Raw genomic sequence first — 17,750 nt, 5'->3', positions numbered from 1 at the left:
TGGCTTGAAGCGCTGGGCATCATGATATGACTTGCATTATAATGTGTTTAGGATATTAGCAGTAGGCCTAACATTACTTTGCTGAATTCCGTAATTATTTATATTACTACTAGATTCCTATATACTAGCGGCTAATACCGAGGAACCTTGTTCCCGGTTTTGTTTCCGTTCTTCAAAAAAAATATTGTTATTTTCCAGCTTCAGGTTCTGTTCCCTGAACCGGTTCCAACCCCTGAATCAAATAAACACATGTAGAAAAGTTTCAGATACTTTGAGCGTTGGCTATAGCTTAAGGCTTAGTCACCCACCCTCTGGCTGGGGAACTGGCAGAGCACCGAGGTGATGTTGCTGGCGTACTGAGCCATGACCTTGCGGATGGCCTTCTCGACGCTGGGCGGGATGCGGCTGGCCACGCTGGTCATTAACTCCTGGAGCTCCAGCAGGGGCAGCGAGGGGTCCCGCAGGGTCTTCATCAGAGTGTCCACCCACCGCTTTACCTGCAGGCAGGAGGAGGAGGGGCATGCTGTCATCACACACCCCAATATCACACCCCCGTCCCACAGCTTGACCGACATCCCTATTCTACAGTGTGCACAAGCCATGCCATTCTATTGCCTGCGTTCCAGACACGTCTTAATATAAATCTTCCAAGAAGTACATGGTTCCGGAGAACTTAAAACACTTCTTTGGGATGTTGTGAGATCGTCTGCTAATAACGACAAACTGGAATAAAGCAGTAAGCCACTGTACTGTCCTCGGATGGGGCCACAGTGTCTCCTGACCCCTCCTGTCTCAGCCTCCAGTATTTATGCTGCAGTAGTTTGTGTCGGGGGGCTAGGGTCAGTTTGTTATATCTGGAGTACTTCTCCTGTCCTATTCGGTGTCCTGTGTGAATCTAAGTGTGCGTTCTCTAATTCTCTCCTTCCCTCTTTCTTTCTCTCTCTCGGAGGACCTGAGCCCTAGGACCATGCCCCAGGACTACCTGACATGATGACTCCTTGCTGTCCCCAGTCCACCTGGCCATGCTGCTGCTCCAGTTTCAACTGGCCTGGGCCCTAGGACCATGTCCCAGGACTACCTGACATGATGACTCCTTGCTGTCCCCAGTCCACCTGGCCATGCTGCTGCTCCAGTTTCAACTGTTCTGCCTTACTATTATTCAACCATGCTGGTCATTTATGAACATTTGAACATCTTGGCCACGTTCTGTTATAATCTCCACCCAGCACAGCCAGAAGAGGACTGGCCACCCCACATATGCTCTCTCTAATTCTCTCTTTCTTTCTCTCTCTCGGAGGACCTGAGCCCTAGGACCGTGCCCCAGGACTACCTGACATGATGGCTCCTTGCTGTCCCCAGTCCACCTGACTGTGCTGCTGCTCCAGTTTCAACTGTTCTGCCTTATTATTATTAGACCATGCTGGTCATTTATGAACATTTGAACATCTTGGTCATGTTCTGTTATAATCTCTACCCGGCACAGCCAGAAGAGGACTGGCCACCCCACATAGCCCGGTTCCTCTCTAGGTTTCTTCCTAGGTTTTGGCCTTTCTAGGGAGTTTTTCCTAGCCACCGTGCTTTTACACCTGCATTGTTTGCTGTTTGGGGTTTTAGGCTGGGTTTCTGTACAGCACTTTGAGATATCAGCTGATGTACGAAGGGCTATATAAATAACATTTGATTTGATTTGATTTACTGGTAAGCGCTGCACAGCTGCAGTGGGTGGAGGCCCTCACCTTGTTGCTGAAGTAGGGCTCGGTGAGGCAGTAGCCGGCCATGACCTTGACCAGGTTCTCCAGGACCATGTGGAAGACCTGGTGGAGCTTCTCCCCCACGATGGGCAGCGGCTGCTGGGCCGGGAAGGAGGCAGTGTTCAGCTCCACCTAGGAGACCCACAGGAAGATAGGGTTCAGATAAAAACAGCCCTCAAATGTGGTCCTGACCACCAAGCCACCCTGCGATTGACTGACTGAAAGTGTGTGATTTACATGACCTGTTTTAGACGTATAGCATTATTTTATGATTTGGATCGTATTACATGATATTTCTTAAAAAAGGCTGCCTCCTATAATAGCTGTATTAAAAAGGCTGCCTCCTATAATAGCTGTATTAAAAAGGCTGCCTCCTATAATAGCTGTATTAAAAAGGCTGCCTCCTATAATAGCTGTATTAAAAAGGCTGCCTCCTATAATAGCTGTATTAAAAGGCTGCCTCCTATAATAGCTGTATTAAAAAGGCTGCCTCCTATAATAGCTGTATTAAAAAGGCTGCCTCCTATAATAGCTGTATTAAAAAGGCTGCCTCCTATAATAGCTGTATTAAAAAGGCTGCCTCCTATAATAGCTGTATTAAAAAGGCTGCCTCCTATAATAGCTGTATTAAAAAGGCTGCCTCCTATAATAGCTGTATTAAAAAGGCTGCCTCCTATAATAGCTGTATTACAAAGGCTGCCTCCTATAATAGCTGTATTAAAAAGGCTGCCTCCTATAATAGCTGTATTAAAAAGGCTGCCTCCTATAATAGCTGTATGAAAAAGGTTGCACCCAAAACGGAACCCTGTTGCCGATATAGGCCATAGTGCAGTATATAGGGGATAGGTTGCCATTTCAGACGCAGCCAGAGTTGTATAGAAGTTGGTGAATGGGTGACTTGCTGGTTGGATGTTGCTGGGATCATCCAGGTCCAATCTAGCCACCACACAGCCAGGCTCCAGCACCGCCCCGTGCCTCTTCACATAGTGGACACAGCCCGACTCCACCACCGTCAGCGTCATCACCATCTTCATCACCTGCACCCGTAACGCAGGCGTCAGTCCGTGTACACACACACACACACACACACACACACACACACACACACACACACACACACACACACACACACACACACACACACACACACACACACACACACACACACACACACACACACACACACACACACACACACACACACACACACACACACACATACACTAATGAGGATCTAATTGTCATACCCAAACTGGTACAGTATGTTCTCATGGAACCCTCTGCTCACCTCGATCTCCGCATACGAGTTCCCGGCGCAGATATGGCCTCCATCCTCCACCAGGTACTGCAGGAGTTTACCAGCAGAGGACGACCTCAGCACCGTGGGGTCCCTCTCCTTCTCAAACACACACGTCTTGTTGCCAACAGTGATGCGGTAGCTAGAGGGTTACAAACGTGTACGTTCACGATGGAGCATCAACTCCCAAGTGAGACAAATGATGACCATTTTGAAAGTATCGACTTCATGGCCAGTCCATCCATCCATTCAGATTTGAGATGGACAGGAAGTCTCACCTGTCCACTTCCTCCTTCATGTAGGTGGTGTAGCTGCTGCCGTTGTAGGAGAGCAGGAGCCCGCCGTCGCTCAGCCGGTGGACGTCGATCTCGATGTCCGAGCCGTTCATGATGATGACGTACGTAGTTGGGGACTGGCGAGCTACCTGTCAGTCATAAAACACAGTTGGGGGTTGAATTGGTTGATAACTTCCTCTTTAGACACATTTTCACTTAGTCATGCACGGACGTCAATGGACGACTAAGTGAAACCTTGACTGGTTAGGATTTGTCCCAGAGAGAATGAGGAAGTTCAGTCACGACAGAGAATGAGAGGTGTAACATCAGGTCCTCCTACCTTGAGGCAGTATTTGACCCCCTCGTAGATCAGGTCCACATCAACAGTATTCAGCAGACTGGCTGCGGGCAACACCTGGCCTCTACAAGAAGACATTTCACATACTGGATTTAGAAAAGTACATAGCACAAGCATTAGACTAATAAGACGGGCTAGGGAGGCATTGAGATTCTATTGCTGCTTACAGAGGTGTTCCCCCCCCCCCCAAAGATTTAAAAGCATAGGATTGGTGTAAGAAATATGGTAGATAGACACTCGATCTAACTAGCTGGCCTAGTTAGATCGAGGCCTAGGCCTAAAAACAAAAAAGACAACAGTTTTAAAAACACAGTGTGTGTGTAAAATATGTACAGTTGAAGTTGGAAGTTTACATGTGCAACTGCAAACCGTATGGCCGTTTTGGAGCAGTGGCTTCCTCCTTGCTGAGCGGCCTTTCAGGTTGTGTCGATATAGGACGCGTTTTACTGTGGATATAGATACGTTACCTGTCTCCTCCAGCATCTTTACAAGGTTGTTTGCCGTTGTTCTGGGATTGATTTGCACTTTTCGCACCAAAGTACATTCATCTCTAGGAGACAGAACACACCTCCTTCCTGAGCGGTATAACGGCTGCGTGGTCCCATGGTGTTAATACTTGCGTACTATTGTTTGTACAGATGAACGTGGTACCTTCACTAAATTTCTACCAAGGATGAACCAGACTTGTGGAGGTCTACAATTTTTTTCTGAGGTCTTGGCTGATTTCTTTTGATTTTCCCATGATGTCAAGCAAAGAGGCAGTGAGTTTGAACGTAGGCCTTGAAATACATCCACAGGTACACTTCCAACTGACTCAAATTATGTCAATTAGCCTATCAGAAGCTTCTAAAGCATGACAATTTTCTGGAATTTCCCAAGCCGTTTAAAAAAGGCAGTCAACTTAAGTGTATGTAAACTTCTGACCCACTGGAATTGTGATAGTGAAATAATCCGTCTGTAAAGAATTGTTGGAAAAATGACTTGTGTCCTGCACAAAGTAGATGTCCTAACTGACTTGCCAAAACCATAGTTCGTTAACAAGAAATTTGTGCAGTTGTTGAAAAACGAGTTTTAATGACTCCAACCTAAGTCTATGTAAACTTCAACTGTACATATTTTGCGGACACAGTATATTTTAAAATGGTTATCTTTTGTTTTTAGTCCTCCAGCTAGTTAGATCAGCCCAGCAGAGGAGTTCATGATGCCATTCTTACACTCCTCAACATGGCCTATAGACATCTAGAAGGTGCCAAATCCCATGTCAGAGTTCCGTTTGTTGACTTTTCTTCTGCCTGGTTTTATGGCTGTTGGACTTCCTGAGCCAGAGGTCACAGCGGGTCAAAGTAGGTCCCCACGTGTCGGACATACGCACCACCATCAAAGGCTCTCCTCAAGGATGTGTTTTGGCCCCACTCCTGTACATTAATAGTTGGACTAGTTACCATCCTGACAGACACCTCGTTAAGTTCACTGATGCATGATGACGGGAAACACCATGGCCCGGTCCTAAACGACTGTAGAGTAGCGTGACGAATCACACTTGGTCCTCAATACCAACAAGACCAAAGAGATGTGCATAGACTTCAGGAAGCGAGCAACACCTACCTCTGCAACATCTATCAGAGGTCAGAACATAGAAAATATAGAGGAATCGAAATATCTGGGTGTCCCCTTGGACAATAAGCTTCAGTGGAGTAAATGTACAGATCTGATATACAAAGAGAGTCAACAGAGACTGTACTTTCTCAAAAAGCTGGGATCTTTCAATGTAGATGACTATACAGACGGTTTTACAAATCTTTCAATGAGAGGGTTTTAACTGTTTGTTTATTGTTTGTTGGTTTGTTAATGCCACTGTCAGCCAGAGAAATATGCTGCCACAGTAAGCAAGGTACATGGAGTTTAACAGACAGGCCTGCAGGAGATTATTTATTTTATCTTTATTTAACTGATGAAATCTCGCGTCTTGTGACGGCCGGCCGCCCAACAACCTGCCCGCTCGACCCTATCCCCTCCTCTCTTCTCCAGACCATTTCCGGAGACCTTCTCTCTTACCTCACCTCGCTCATCAACTTATCCCTGACCGCTGGCTACGTCCCTTCCGTCTTCAAGAGAGCGAGAGTTGCACCCATTCTGAAAAAACTTACACTCGATCCCTCCGATGTCAACAACTACAGACCAGTATCCCTTCCTACTTTTCTCTCCAAAACTCTTGAACGTGTCGTCCTTGGTCAGCTCTCCCGCTATCTCTCTCAGAATGACCTTCTTGATCCAAATCAGTCAGGTTTCAAGACTAGTCATTCAACTGAGAATGCTCTTCTCTGTATCACGGAGGCGCTCCGCACCGCTAAAGCTAACTCTCTCTCCTCTGCTCTCATCCTTCTAGACCTATCGGCTGCCTTCGATACTGTGAACCATCAGATCCTCCTCTCCACCCTCTCCGAGTTGGGCATCTCCGGCGCGGCCCACGCTTGGATTGCGTCCTACCTGACAGGTCGCTCCTACCAGGTGGCGTGGCAAGAATCTGTCTCCTCACCACGCGCTCTCACCACTGGTGTCCCCCAGGGCTCTGTTCTAGGCCCTCTCCTATTCTCGCTATACACCAAGTCACTTGGCTCTGTCATAACCTCACATGGTCTCTCCTATCATTGCTATGCAGACGACACACAATTAATCTTCTCCTTTCCCCTTCTGATGACCAGGTGGCGAATCGCATCTCTGCATGTCTGGCAGACATATCAGTGTGGATGATGGATCACCACCTCAAGCTGAACTTCGGCAAGACGGAGCTGCTCTTCCTCCCGGGAAGGACTGCCCGTTCCATGATCTCGCCATCACGGTTGACAACTCCATTGTGTCCTCCTCCCAGAGCGCTAAGAACCTTGGCGTGATCCTGGACAACACCCTGTCGTTCTCAACTAACATCAAGGCGGTGGCCCGTTCCTGTAGGTTCATGCTCTACAACATCCGCAGAGTACGACCCTGCCTCACACAGGAAGCGGCGCAGGTCCTAATCCAGGCACTTGTCATCTCCCGTCTGGATTACTGCAACTCACTGTTGGCTGGGCTCCCTGTCTGTGCCATTAAACCCCTACAACTCATCCAGAACGCCGCAGCCCGTCTAGTGTTCAACCTTCCCAAGTTCTCTCACGTCACCCCGCTCCTCCGCTCTCTCCACTGGCTTCCAGTTGAAGCTCGCATCTGCTACAAGACCATGGTGCTTGCCTACGGAGCTGTGAGGGGAACGGCACCTCAGTACCTCCAGGCTCTGATCAGGCCCTACACCCAAAGAAGGGCACTGCGTTCATCCACCTCTGGCCTGCTCGCCTCCCTACCACTGAGGAAGTACAGTTCCCGCTCAGCCCAATCAAAACTGTTCGCTGCTCTGGCTCCCCAATGGTGGAACAAACTCCCTCACGACGCCAGGACAGCGGAGTCACCACCTTCCGGAGACACCTGAAACCCCACCTCTTTAAGGAATACTTAGGATAGGATAAAATAATCCTTCTCACCCCCCCCCCTTAAAATATTTAGATGCACTATTGTAAAGTGGCTGTTCCACTGGATGTCATAAGGTGAATGCACCAATTTGTAAGTCGCTCTGGATAAGAGCGTCTGCTAAATGACTTAAATGTAATGTAAATGTAACTAGGCAAGTCAGTTAAGAACAAATTCTAATTTTCAATGACGGCCTAGGAACAGTGGGTTAACTGCCTGTTCAGGGGCAGAACGACAGATTTTGTACCTTGTCAGCTCGGGGGTTTGAACTTGCAACCTTCCGGTTACGAGTCCAACGCTCTAACCACTAGGCTACCCTGCCGTCAGGGCCCTCCGCAAGGCTCACAAAATCGTCTTGCACCCCTCAGCAAGAAAAGCAGAAATAGACCATTTGTGCCAGGTGTGATATCCCTCCTAAATAGCTGGAGCTAATGTTCCTATCCACTCAGTAAGGCCAGCAGGCTAATGTTCCTATCCACTCAGTAAGGCCAGCAGGCTAATGTTCCTATCCACTCAGTAAAGCCAGCAGGCTAATGTTCCTATCCACTCAGTAAGGCCAGCAGGTTAGTCTCTTTTTATTGGTATGTAACTGTTATGAATGTTGTATTGTCAATTTGTTTTGTATTTAAATGCCACTTTAAACTGCGACAAAGTGTCCCCAAGGGGACAATAAAGTCAGTAAAGTAGTACTCGCCTTTCCAGTGAGTGCAGGAAGTCAGACATGCTCTTCCTGAAGCTGGCGTCCGCCACGTGTAACGACCCACAGACAACGCCCAGCGTGGTGTCTGGCCTCTCTGCCTTCGGGGGAAAACACGCCACACACAAGCACGTTAGAATATTTGTTTTTACCAACTGTTAGATTTACAGGATTGAAATGGTTCAGATTCACATTCATACTTCACAAGGGTGCTCCCTACCTGAACTTTATCAGCGATGAGATTATCCAGCCAGCCAGTGTCGATGTCGTTGTTCCTGAAGCTCTCAGTCTCCAGCAGCTTGATGAGGTACTCCACCGTGGTCCTGAAGTCCCCCCGGATACACAGCTCCTTCATGGCCACCACCATGTTCCTGCACCACCACACAGTAACCACCGCCACTATCACCACCCAGGTACAGCAAGACACCAACACACACCATTAACTCATGCTGCATTCCAAACGGAACCGGGCCTAACCCATACACCCTAGTCGCTCCTGTAGATCTGAGGATTGGAAAAGACTTACGATAATAGCTTCACCATGCCTTCTGATTGGCCGGGTGGAATTGTTGATTCCACCTATCCAATCCTCTCAGGTCTCCAGGAGTGGCTTGGAAGTAGGGGCTAGGGGTCGATAGAACCATCATCGGAAGGACTGATAGCCTAGTCTACGGCAGAAGGTAAGGAAAAAACTCACGAAATGGCCTCCTCTCGGTTCTCCCCCCAGGAGAAACAGTGGCCGAACTGGGAGTCAGCAAACTCATGCAGACCCCCAGCAGCCCCCACGCTGAAGTAGCCCCACACGTTTTTACTGCTGCGGAAATTGAGCTCCTGCACCGTGCCCGAGCTGGGCTTGAAGCCCTGCGAGTTACAAGGAGAGAGGACGGGCCAGTTGTGAGCCTACAGAACCCATGCCATCGCTTGTTTAGAATATGGCCGGCCAGCCCTGTAGAATTAAGAATGCACACCTCGTCTGGGTTCTCGCTGGTGATACGGGCCGCGATGACGTGTCCCCGGGGACTGGGGACACAGTCGGGGGCCTCAAAGTTGATGGTGGTGTCCCCCCAAGGAGTCTCTCCATACAGCACGCGGATATCTTTAATCCTGTGGAGGGGGATCCCCATGGCTATCTACAACAAAGAAAATAGACCATGTTGGGTCTAACTGGGTCAATCTCCAATCAGTCCCTAGGGCTTCCAGAACATAACATCTCAACAAGCACATTAATATGACATAGCAATTCTACTGAGACTGCGGAAAGATATAACCTGGAATGCGACCATTGACGAAGTCAAAGGACCAGAGATTAAACCACGAGGCTGTGATAGCTAGGGTGTGACCCCTGACCTCTGGCTGAAGCGTACCTGGAGCTGGGCGGCGGGCAGGTTGACGTCTCCGATCATCTCTGTGCATGGGTGTTCCACCTGCAGACGGGGGTTGAGCTCCAGGAAGTGGAAGCTCCCGTCCTCAGAGAAGAGGTACTCCACAGTGCCTGCACTCACGTAGCCCACCATCTTAGCCAGCCGCACTGCATACTGACATATAGACATATAGAGAGATAGAGAGCTCATGTTCATTAGGCACCAAACGAAAAACAGACTGAAACAGGGATGGGCATGCCATTGTGAAACATTTTCCATTGCATGCCCTAACACTTTTCGTGTTCAAATGGAATATTAAATTGGAGATGGCAGAGAGAAAGGTATCTAAATGTCAAAGTGGAGAATTTAAAGATGAGGAAAGCCCCTCGGTGTCTCACCTGCTCCATGTGCTCGAAGGTGGTGGCAGATGCTATGGTGGCCGGGGCCTCCTCAATGATCTTCTGATGTCTCCGCTGGATGGAGCAGTCTCTGCCAAACAGGGAGATGGCGTTGCCGTACTGGTCGGCGAGGATCTGGACCTCCAGGTGACGGGCATGCAGGGCCAGCTGCATGACGAAGATGGGCGAGCCGGGCACCTCCGCCTGCACCTGTGGATGGGGATCCGTCGCATGATTTTTGTTAGATAAATTACTAAAAACAAGTTCAAACACACACACAAGCAGATACGCTGCGTTAAACATTGTCGAAGACAACACCAAGTCGCACAATTCATTTCCTGATTGTGGTCCTCGGACACTACGTCCCCCAATGAGCAATGAGAATCAGCATACAGGTGTGTTGTGTAACAGTGTGACGACACAAACCTGTCTAAAGAAGCTGGCAAAGTCCTCAGCGTTGTCCACCTTCCGGATGCCCTTGCCCCCTCCTCCTTCTGACGCTTTTATCACCACCGGGTAGCCAATTCTGTCTGCTCCCTTTAAAGGAGAAAGCACATTGAAAATGAAAGGACATTCAGCAACCCTACCCTTGAAATATAATTTTACTGTATAAAACCAACGCATTTCTTCAGTTTTCTCCACTATTCATGAACCTTGGTTTGTAACCGAATAGCAGCCGTATTTTATTTACTCTGGGAAAAGTACATTGAAATATATTGTTTCAGACATCTTAAAAAAAAGGGGCATTATTTCAAACAGAGGGATTGCCTAGAAAAGGTTGTCTCTGTGGTTTCAGCGTTAGTGAGGCGGGTGATGGCGTGGAGCTGCTTACCGCCAGTCCATCGTCAACGTCGCGCACGCAGCCGTGCACGTAGACCTCCGGAGGCACGCTAATCACGTGGCCCAGCCTCTGGTCGTCCTCTGTCCAGTCTACTCTCAGACCTACAGCATAGGCAAGAGAAAAATACATTTACATTTTTTATTTATTTAAAACTAAGCAAGTCAGTTAAGAACAAATTCTTATTTACAATGACGGTCTACCCCGGCCAAACCCGGATGACGCTGGGCCAATTGTCCGCCGCCCTATGGGACTCCCAATCATGGACGGATGTGATACAGAGAGACCTCGCATTATACAAATACACTAATGACAGAGATAAACAATAGGCTGTGTAGGCACATTAGAATAATCGTCAAAACCATGTAAACACACCGCGACACAAATTTCAAATGCAGTAAAGTTGGTCAACCATGGTTTGCCAGTGCTGTAATAAATTAATTATTTTACTATATCTTATGTGCTAGCTAGCCAGCCAATTTTAGAGACATTATTCCATAATTGTTTTAAATAACTACCAATATACCAACATTCCATTCAAACAATGCAGTCAACCCACAGCCATACACTGGTTGAAAACAGCTGATGATAGGACTTAGACAAGTTGTAAATGCAACAAGTACTGACATTGTAATCACATAATAGCACACACAGCTTTTCAAGAAACCACAAATGTAGGCATGCATGCATGGCTGTTTACATACAGTGCCTTCGGAAAGTATTGAGAGTAGAAGTTGACCGATTATGATTTTTCAACGCTGATACCAATTATTGGCTGAGTTATTTGTAATAATGACAATTACAACGATACTGAATGAACACTTATTTTAAATTAATATAATAATTCAATAAAATCTATTTAGCCTCAAATAAATAATGAAACGTGTTCAATTTGGTTTAAATAATTTGTTTTAAATAAATAAGTGTTGGAGAAGAAAGTAAATGTGCAATATGTGCTATGTAAGAAAGCAAACGTTTAAGTTCCTTGCTCAGAACATGAGAACATATGAAAGCTGGTGGTTTCTTTTAACATGAGTCTTCAATATTCCCAGGTAAGAAGTTTTAGGTTGTAGTTATTATAGGACTATTTCCCTCTATACCATTTGTATTTCATTAACCTTTGACTATTGGATGTTCTTATAGGCACTTTAGTATTGCCAGTGTAACAGTATAGTTTCCGTCCCTCTCCTCGCTCCTCCCTGGGCTCGAACCAGGAACACAACGACAACAGCCACCCTCGAAGCAGCGTTACCCATGCAGAGCAAGGGAAACAACCACCAAGGCTCAGAGCGGTGATGTTTGAAACGCTATTAGCGCGCGCTAACTAGCTAGCCATTTCACTTCGGTTACACCAGCCTCATCTCGGGAGTTGATAGGCTTGAAGTCATAAACAGCGCAATGCTTGACGCACAACAAAGAGCTGCTGGCAAAACGCCCGAAAGTGCTGTTTGAATTAATTTTTACACGCCTGATACTTAGATACTTGTATGCTCAGTCAGATTATATGCAACGCAGGAAACGCTAGATAATATCTAGTAATATCATCAACCATGTGTAGTTAACTAGTGATTATGATTGATTGTTTTTTATAAGATAAGTTTAACTAGCTAGCAACTTACCTTGACTTACTGCATTTGCGTAACAGGCAGTCTCCTTGTGGAGTGCAACGAGAGAGAGGCATGTCGTTATTGCGTTGGACTAGTTAACTGTAATGTTGTAAGACTGGATCCCCCGAGCTGACAAGGTGAAAATCTGTCGTTCTGCCCCTGAACGAGGCAGTTAACCCACCGTTCCTAGGCCATCATTGAAAATAAGAATGTGTTCTTAACTGACTTGCCTAGTTAAATAAAGATTAAATAAAGGTGTAAAAAAAAAAATTCAATAAACATAGACAAAATCTGTGTCCAAAAAACTTGAAAATCGGCCCTAATTAAATCGGCAGTTCCGATTAATCGGTCGACCTCTAATTCAGACCCCTTGACTTTCCACATTTTGTTGTTACTTTACAGCCTTATTCTAAAATGGATAAAATTATAATAAATATTCCGCATTCTACACACAATACCCCATAATGACAAAGCCAAAACAGGTTCAGAAATGTTTACAAATTTATAAAAAACAGAAATACCTCATTTACATAAGTATTTAGACCCTTTGCTATGAGACTCGAAATTGAGCTCAGGTGCATCCCGTTTCTACAACATGATTGGAGTTCACCTGTGGTAAAATCTATTGATTGGACAGGATTTGGAAAGCTACACACTGGTCTATATAATGTCCCACAGTTGATTGTGCATATCAGAGCAAAAACCAAGCCATGAGGTCAAAGGAATTGTCCGTAGAGATCCGAGAGAGGATTGTGTCGAGGCACAGATCTGAGGAAGGGTTCCAAAAAATGTCTGCAGCATTGAAGGTCCCCAATAAATGTGGCATACATCATTCTTAATGGAAGAAGTTTGGAACCACCAAGACTCTTCCTAGAGCTGGCCACTCGGCCAAACTGAGCACAATCGGGGGAGAAGGGCCTTGGTCAGGGAGGTGACCAAGAATAAGATGATCACTCTGACAGAGCTCTAGAGTTCATCAGTAAAGATGGGAGAACCTTCCAGAAGGACAACCATCTCTACAGCACTCCACCAATCAGAACTTTATGGTAGAGTGGCCAGACGGAAGTCACTCCTCAGTAAAAGACTATCAGACCATGAGAAACAAGATTCTCTGGTCTGATGAAACCAAGATTGAACTCTTTACCCTGAAACCTGGCACCATTACTACTGTGAAGCATGGTGGTGGCAGCATCATGCTGAAGGGACTTTTTTCAGTGGCAGGGACTGGAGACTAAACAGGATTGAGGCAAAGATGAACGGAGCAGAGAGGTCCTTGATGAAAACCGGCTCCAGAGCGCTCAGGACCTCAAACCGGGGCGATGGTTCACCTTCCAACAGGACAACGACCCTAAGCACACAGCCAAGACAACACAGGAGTGGCTTCGCGACAAGCTTCCAAATGTTCTTGAGTGGCCCAGCCAGAGCTCGGATTTGAACCTGATCGAACATCTCTGAAGAGACCTGAAAATAGCAGTGCAGCAACGCTCTCCATCAAACATGACAGGGCTTGAGAGGATCTGCAGAGAAGAGTGGGAGAAATTCCCCAAATACAGGTGTGCCAAGCTTGTAGTGTCATACCAAGAAGACTCAATGCTGTAATCGCTGCTAAAGGTGCTTCAACGAAGTACTGAGTAAAAAGTGTATGAATGCTTATGTAAATGTGATTTCAGTTTTTATTTCTACTAAATTAGCAAAAATGTCTAAACCCGTTTTTGCTTTGTCATTATGGGGTATTGTGTGTAGATTTATGAGGGGGGAAAAACATTTTTAGAATAGGGCTATAAAGTAACAAAACATGGAGAAAGTCAATGGGTCTGAATACTTTCTGAAGGCACTATCTCTCAGAGCCTATTTATACAGACTATTTGTATAAACCATGTATTAATTGAAATTATGACAATATTTTAGGTTGACAATAATTATATTACACAATTTCTGATATATCATATGCCTTACTCTACTTTTCTGCGTTAAGTAAAATCAGGATTATGCCTCTTACTTCCAATCAGACAGGTTTATATTTCTCCCGGACCAATATGGCTGCCATTTTCACCCCATTCTGGAACTTTTGAGGGTTGATGGCATAGCCACTAGTAATTGAATAGGACATCTATGGGAGGCTCCCTATTCTACTTCAATGGCTTCACCTCATCCCCCTAATTCAAATTGAGATTACACTGCTGCCACATCGGTCACAGTTGGATAACAAAGGCAGAGGCAAAAAGGCCCACGTTTTGCACAACAACGATGCGCAGAGTGTAGGCCTTGGAATTGAGCAAAGGACCAGGCTACAGTCGAAAGGCACTGAGGTTACCGTGTACAGTCGTGGACAAAAGTTGAGAATGACACAAATATTAATTTCCACAAAGTTTGCTGCTTCAGTGTCTTTAGATATTTTTGTCAGATGTTTCACAAGTGTCAAAGGCTTTTATTGACAATTACATGAAGTTGATGCAAAGAGTCAATATTTGCAGTGTTGACCCTTCTTTTTCAAGACCTCTGCAATCTGCCCTGGCATGCTGTCAATTAACTTCTGGGCCACATCCTGACTGATGGCAGCCCATTCTTGCATAATCAATGCTTGGAGTTTGTGGGTTTTTGTTTGTCCACCCGCCTCTTGAGGATTGACCACAAGTTCTCAATGGGATTAAAGTCTCGGGAGTTTCCTGGCCATGGACCCAAAAAAATGTTTTGTACCCCCGAGCCACGTAGTTATCACTTTTGCCTTATGGCAAGGTGCTCCATCATGCATGTTCGTCACAAAACTGTTCCTGGATGGTTGGGAGAAGTTGCTCTCAGAGGATGTGTTGGTGCCATTCTTTATTCATGGCTGTGTTCTTAGGCAAAATTGTGAGTGAGCCCACTCCCTTCGCTGAGAAGCAACCCCATACATGAATGGTCTCAGGATGCTTTAATGTTGGCATGACACAGGACTGATGGTAGCGCTCACCTTGTCTTCTCCGGACAAGCTTTTTTTCCGGATGCCCCAAATAATCGGAAAGGGGATTCAGAGAAAAATGACTTTACCCCAGTCCTCAGCAGTCCAATCCCTGTACCTTTTGCAGAATATCAGTCTGTCCCTGATGTTTTTCCTGGAGAGAAGTGGCTTCTTTGCTGCCCTTCTTGACACCAGGCCATCCTCCAAAAGTCTTCACCTCACTGTGCGTGCAGATGCACTCACACCTGCCTGCTGCCATTCCTGAGCAAGCTTTGTACTGATGGTGCCCCGATCACGCAGCTGAATCAACTTTAGGAGACGGTCCTGGTGCTTGCTGGACTTTCTTGGGCGCCCTAAAGCCGTCACAACAATTGAACCGCTCTCCTTGAAGTTCTTGATGATCCGATAAATGGCTCATTTAGGTGCAATCTTACTGGCAGCAATATCTTTGCCTGTGAAGCCCTTTTTGTGCAAAGCAATGATGACGGCATGTGTTTCCTTGCAAGTAACCATGGTTGACAGAGGAAGTAAAATGATTCCAAGCACCACCCTCCTTTTGAAGCTTCCAGTCTGTTCTTTGAACTCAATCAGCATGACAGAGTGATCTCCAGCCTTGTCCTCGTCAACACGCACACCTGCGTTAACGAGAGAATCACTGACATGATGTCAGCTGGTTCTTTTGTGCGCAGGGCTGAAATGCAGTGGACATGTTTTGGGGGGGATTCAGTTCATTTGCATGGCAAAGAGGGACTTTGCAATTAATTGCAATTCATCTGATCATTCTTCATAACATTCTGGAGTATATGCAAATTGCCATCATACAAACTGAGGCAGCAGACTTTGTGAAAATGAATGTGTCATTCAAAACTTTTGGCCACGACTGTACTTACTAAACCTTAAATTCTATTTTTCCAAAGGACACAGAGGCTGCATTTACACAGGCAGCCCAATTCTGATATTTTTCCCATGAATTGGTCTTTTGACCAATCACATCAGCTCTTTTTCAGTTATTCACATTATTGTATAGTTCCAGGGAGGGGTTTGACTGTCTACTTGACCTCTGATTGGCTGAGTTTGAGATCAGCCCTTCACATTTGAGTCCAAGTGTGAAAGAAGGTGTGGCTGAGTTAGGTTCTCTTCAAAACAAATTGTCAATAAAAGTCTGTACCTTCTTGGTGCAGTCACAAAACCTGTTATCTGATGATTCTGTGTATTGGTTATTGAACTGCAAAATGTATTCATATTGCTAAAGTATTAGCTTTGATGATGTACCACAGACAAGCCATTCTTTCCCAACTCCTTTCAATTCCGGGCCTCGTAATAACCTGACAGTCCCTTACAATCATTAGTCTCAATATACAACCCACTCAGTAACCCAGTCAGAGTCCTAATACTGTATGTTAGGAGTATTATGTAATAGGGGATAGGGAATGTGGCAGGGTTGTCTGAGGGTAAGGGTGCAGGCAGAGAGGTACATCACCTGATCCACTCCAGGGCAGGGTGGGGATGTCTGCGCTCTGGGCCACGATGGAGGAGGCCACCTTATCTCCCAGAGCCCACATGGCCTTACTGGGCGGCCCTGAGACACACACCAACAAATATCAACAATCGATATCTACATCGCAATGAATGGCGCTTGTGTTGTAATGTCATTAAACCTGAAATGACCCATGGGAAATCATTTACAATCCAATAACCCACAAACGGCTTAATGCAGGGCTGTACCTAAGAAAGAGATTCCGTTCTTGTCCAAGAGCTCAGGTAGTTTGGGGTTCTCAGAGGCGTGACCCCACCCGGCCCAGACCCCCTATGAACAATAGAAAAAGCAGAGATCAGAGTCCCAGCCATAAAAATAGAATTACTTGATAAGACCAAAGCCCTAAGAACATGGGAATTTGACTGGAACACTCATGGCTGCCGGTCCACTTATCATCGAACATTGTGACTTGATTTGGGATTGGGAATGTCTCTGTGGGTGAGAGTGGAGGAACACAGTCTGACCTGTACAGGAATCCTCTTGGCGATGTCTACGATCAGCTCTACGTTGGCATAGTTGTTGTTGTTGGCTCCGCCTGGGACGGGTACATAGTGGTCCGCCATCTTGATATACTCTATAGAAGAGCCACACACAGACAGTCACGCCAGTTATTTTTCCAGAGGTTCCAGGGAAATGATTTAGATATTTCCATGGAGTCATTTAATGAAAATAATTTATGCCGTTTCCCGCTGTAGACTTTATCTCCAGATCTGCTGAGTGGCACAATAAGGAACATCCTTCTGGAGCTGCTGCTGATGACCTGCGAAAACCTGTCTCACTGACCTGCGTTGGCTTTCAGGTCCTCAGGGGTGACCATCACCACAAAACGGATGGTCCTCTCATTACGGAACATCTCGTAGGACCAACGGCGGATGGAACGCATACATTTGACCGCTGCTATGCCATTATTAGCTATCAGCACCTTGATAAAGAGAAATAGGTGGAGAGCAAAAGTTAAATGGAGAGAGAGAAAAGAAAAGAGTTTGAGAATAAACGACAATACTCTAGAACAGGGGTGTCAAAGTCAAATGGACGGAGGGCCAAATAAAAAATGTAGCTACAAGCCGAGGGCCGGACTGTTCGAATGTTCATTGAAAAATTTTTAAATGACGCATATAGTCTAGTGAACCTAATTGAACCTACTGAAAACCTAACAAATATATTCCAATATGATCAGATAAATAAAGCAATATTT

The 17,750-nt window shown here is 46.0% G+C and overlaps 1 protein-coding gene across 10 annotated transcripts in view; it reads right to left on the bottom strand.

The window, feature by feature from the left end:
- The window catches only part of LOC124036038 (acetyl-CoA carboxylase 2-like), a 49,742-nt gene that overhangs the window by 18,437 nt on the left and 13,555 nt on the right, over positions 1-17,750 (bottom strand). For all 10 annotated transcript variants that reach the window (XM_046350118.1, XM_046350117.1, XM_046350120.1 and 7 more), the window contains 18 exons: positions 17,339-17,477; positions 17,020-17,129; positions 16,744-16,825; positions 16,499-16,597; positions 10,468-10,577; positions 10,062-10,172; positions 9,636-9,845; positions 9,241-9,411; positions 8,845-9,006; positions 8,574-8,737; positions 8,097-8,247; positions 7,874-7,977; positions 3,664-3,745; positions 3,327-3,472; positions 3,040-3,190; positions 2,654-2,788; positions 1,737-1,883; positions 309-497 (listed from right to left, as the gene is read on the bottom strand). In XM_046350118.1, coding sequence (XP_046206074.1) covers positions 309-497; positions 1,737-1,883; positions 2,654-2,788; positions 3,040-3,190; positions 3,327-3,472; positions 3,664-3,745; positions 7,874-7,977; positions 8,097-8,247; positions 8,574-8,737; positions 8,845-9,006; positions 9,241-9,411; positions 9,636-9,845; positions 10,062-10,172; positions 10,468-10,577; positions 16,499-16,597; positions 16,744-16,825; positions 17,020-17,129; positions 17,339-17,477 — 2,463 coding nt within the window. The remainder of the gene's footprint in view (positions 1-308; positions 498-1,736; positions 1,884-2,653; positions 2,789-3,039; positions 3,191-3,326; positions 3,473-3,663; positions 3,746-7,873; positions 7,978-8,096; positions 8,248-8,573; positions 8,738-8,844; positions 9,007-9,240; positions 9,412-9,635; positions 9,846-10,061; positions 10,173-10,467; positions 10,578-16,498; positions 16,598-16,743; positions 16,826-17,019; positions 17,130-17,338; positions 17,478-17,750) is intronic.

Source organism: Oncorhynchus gorbuscha, linkage group LG05 (genome assembly GCF_021184085.1).
Source record: "Oncorhynchus gorbuscha isolate QuinsamMale2020 ecotype Even-year linkage group LG05, OgorEven_v1.0, whole genome shotgun sequence".
NCBI classification, from domain to species: domain Eukaryota; kingdom Metazoa; phylum Chordata; class Actinopteri; order Salmoniformes; family Salmonidae; genus Oncorhynchus; species Oncorhynchus gorbuscha.
Note: the sequence above shows the minus strand (reverse complement) of the source record. Positions and strands in the feature narration are given on the sequence as shown.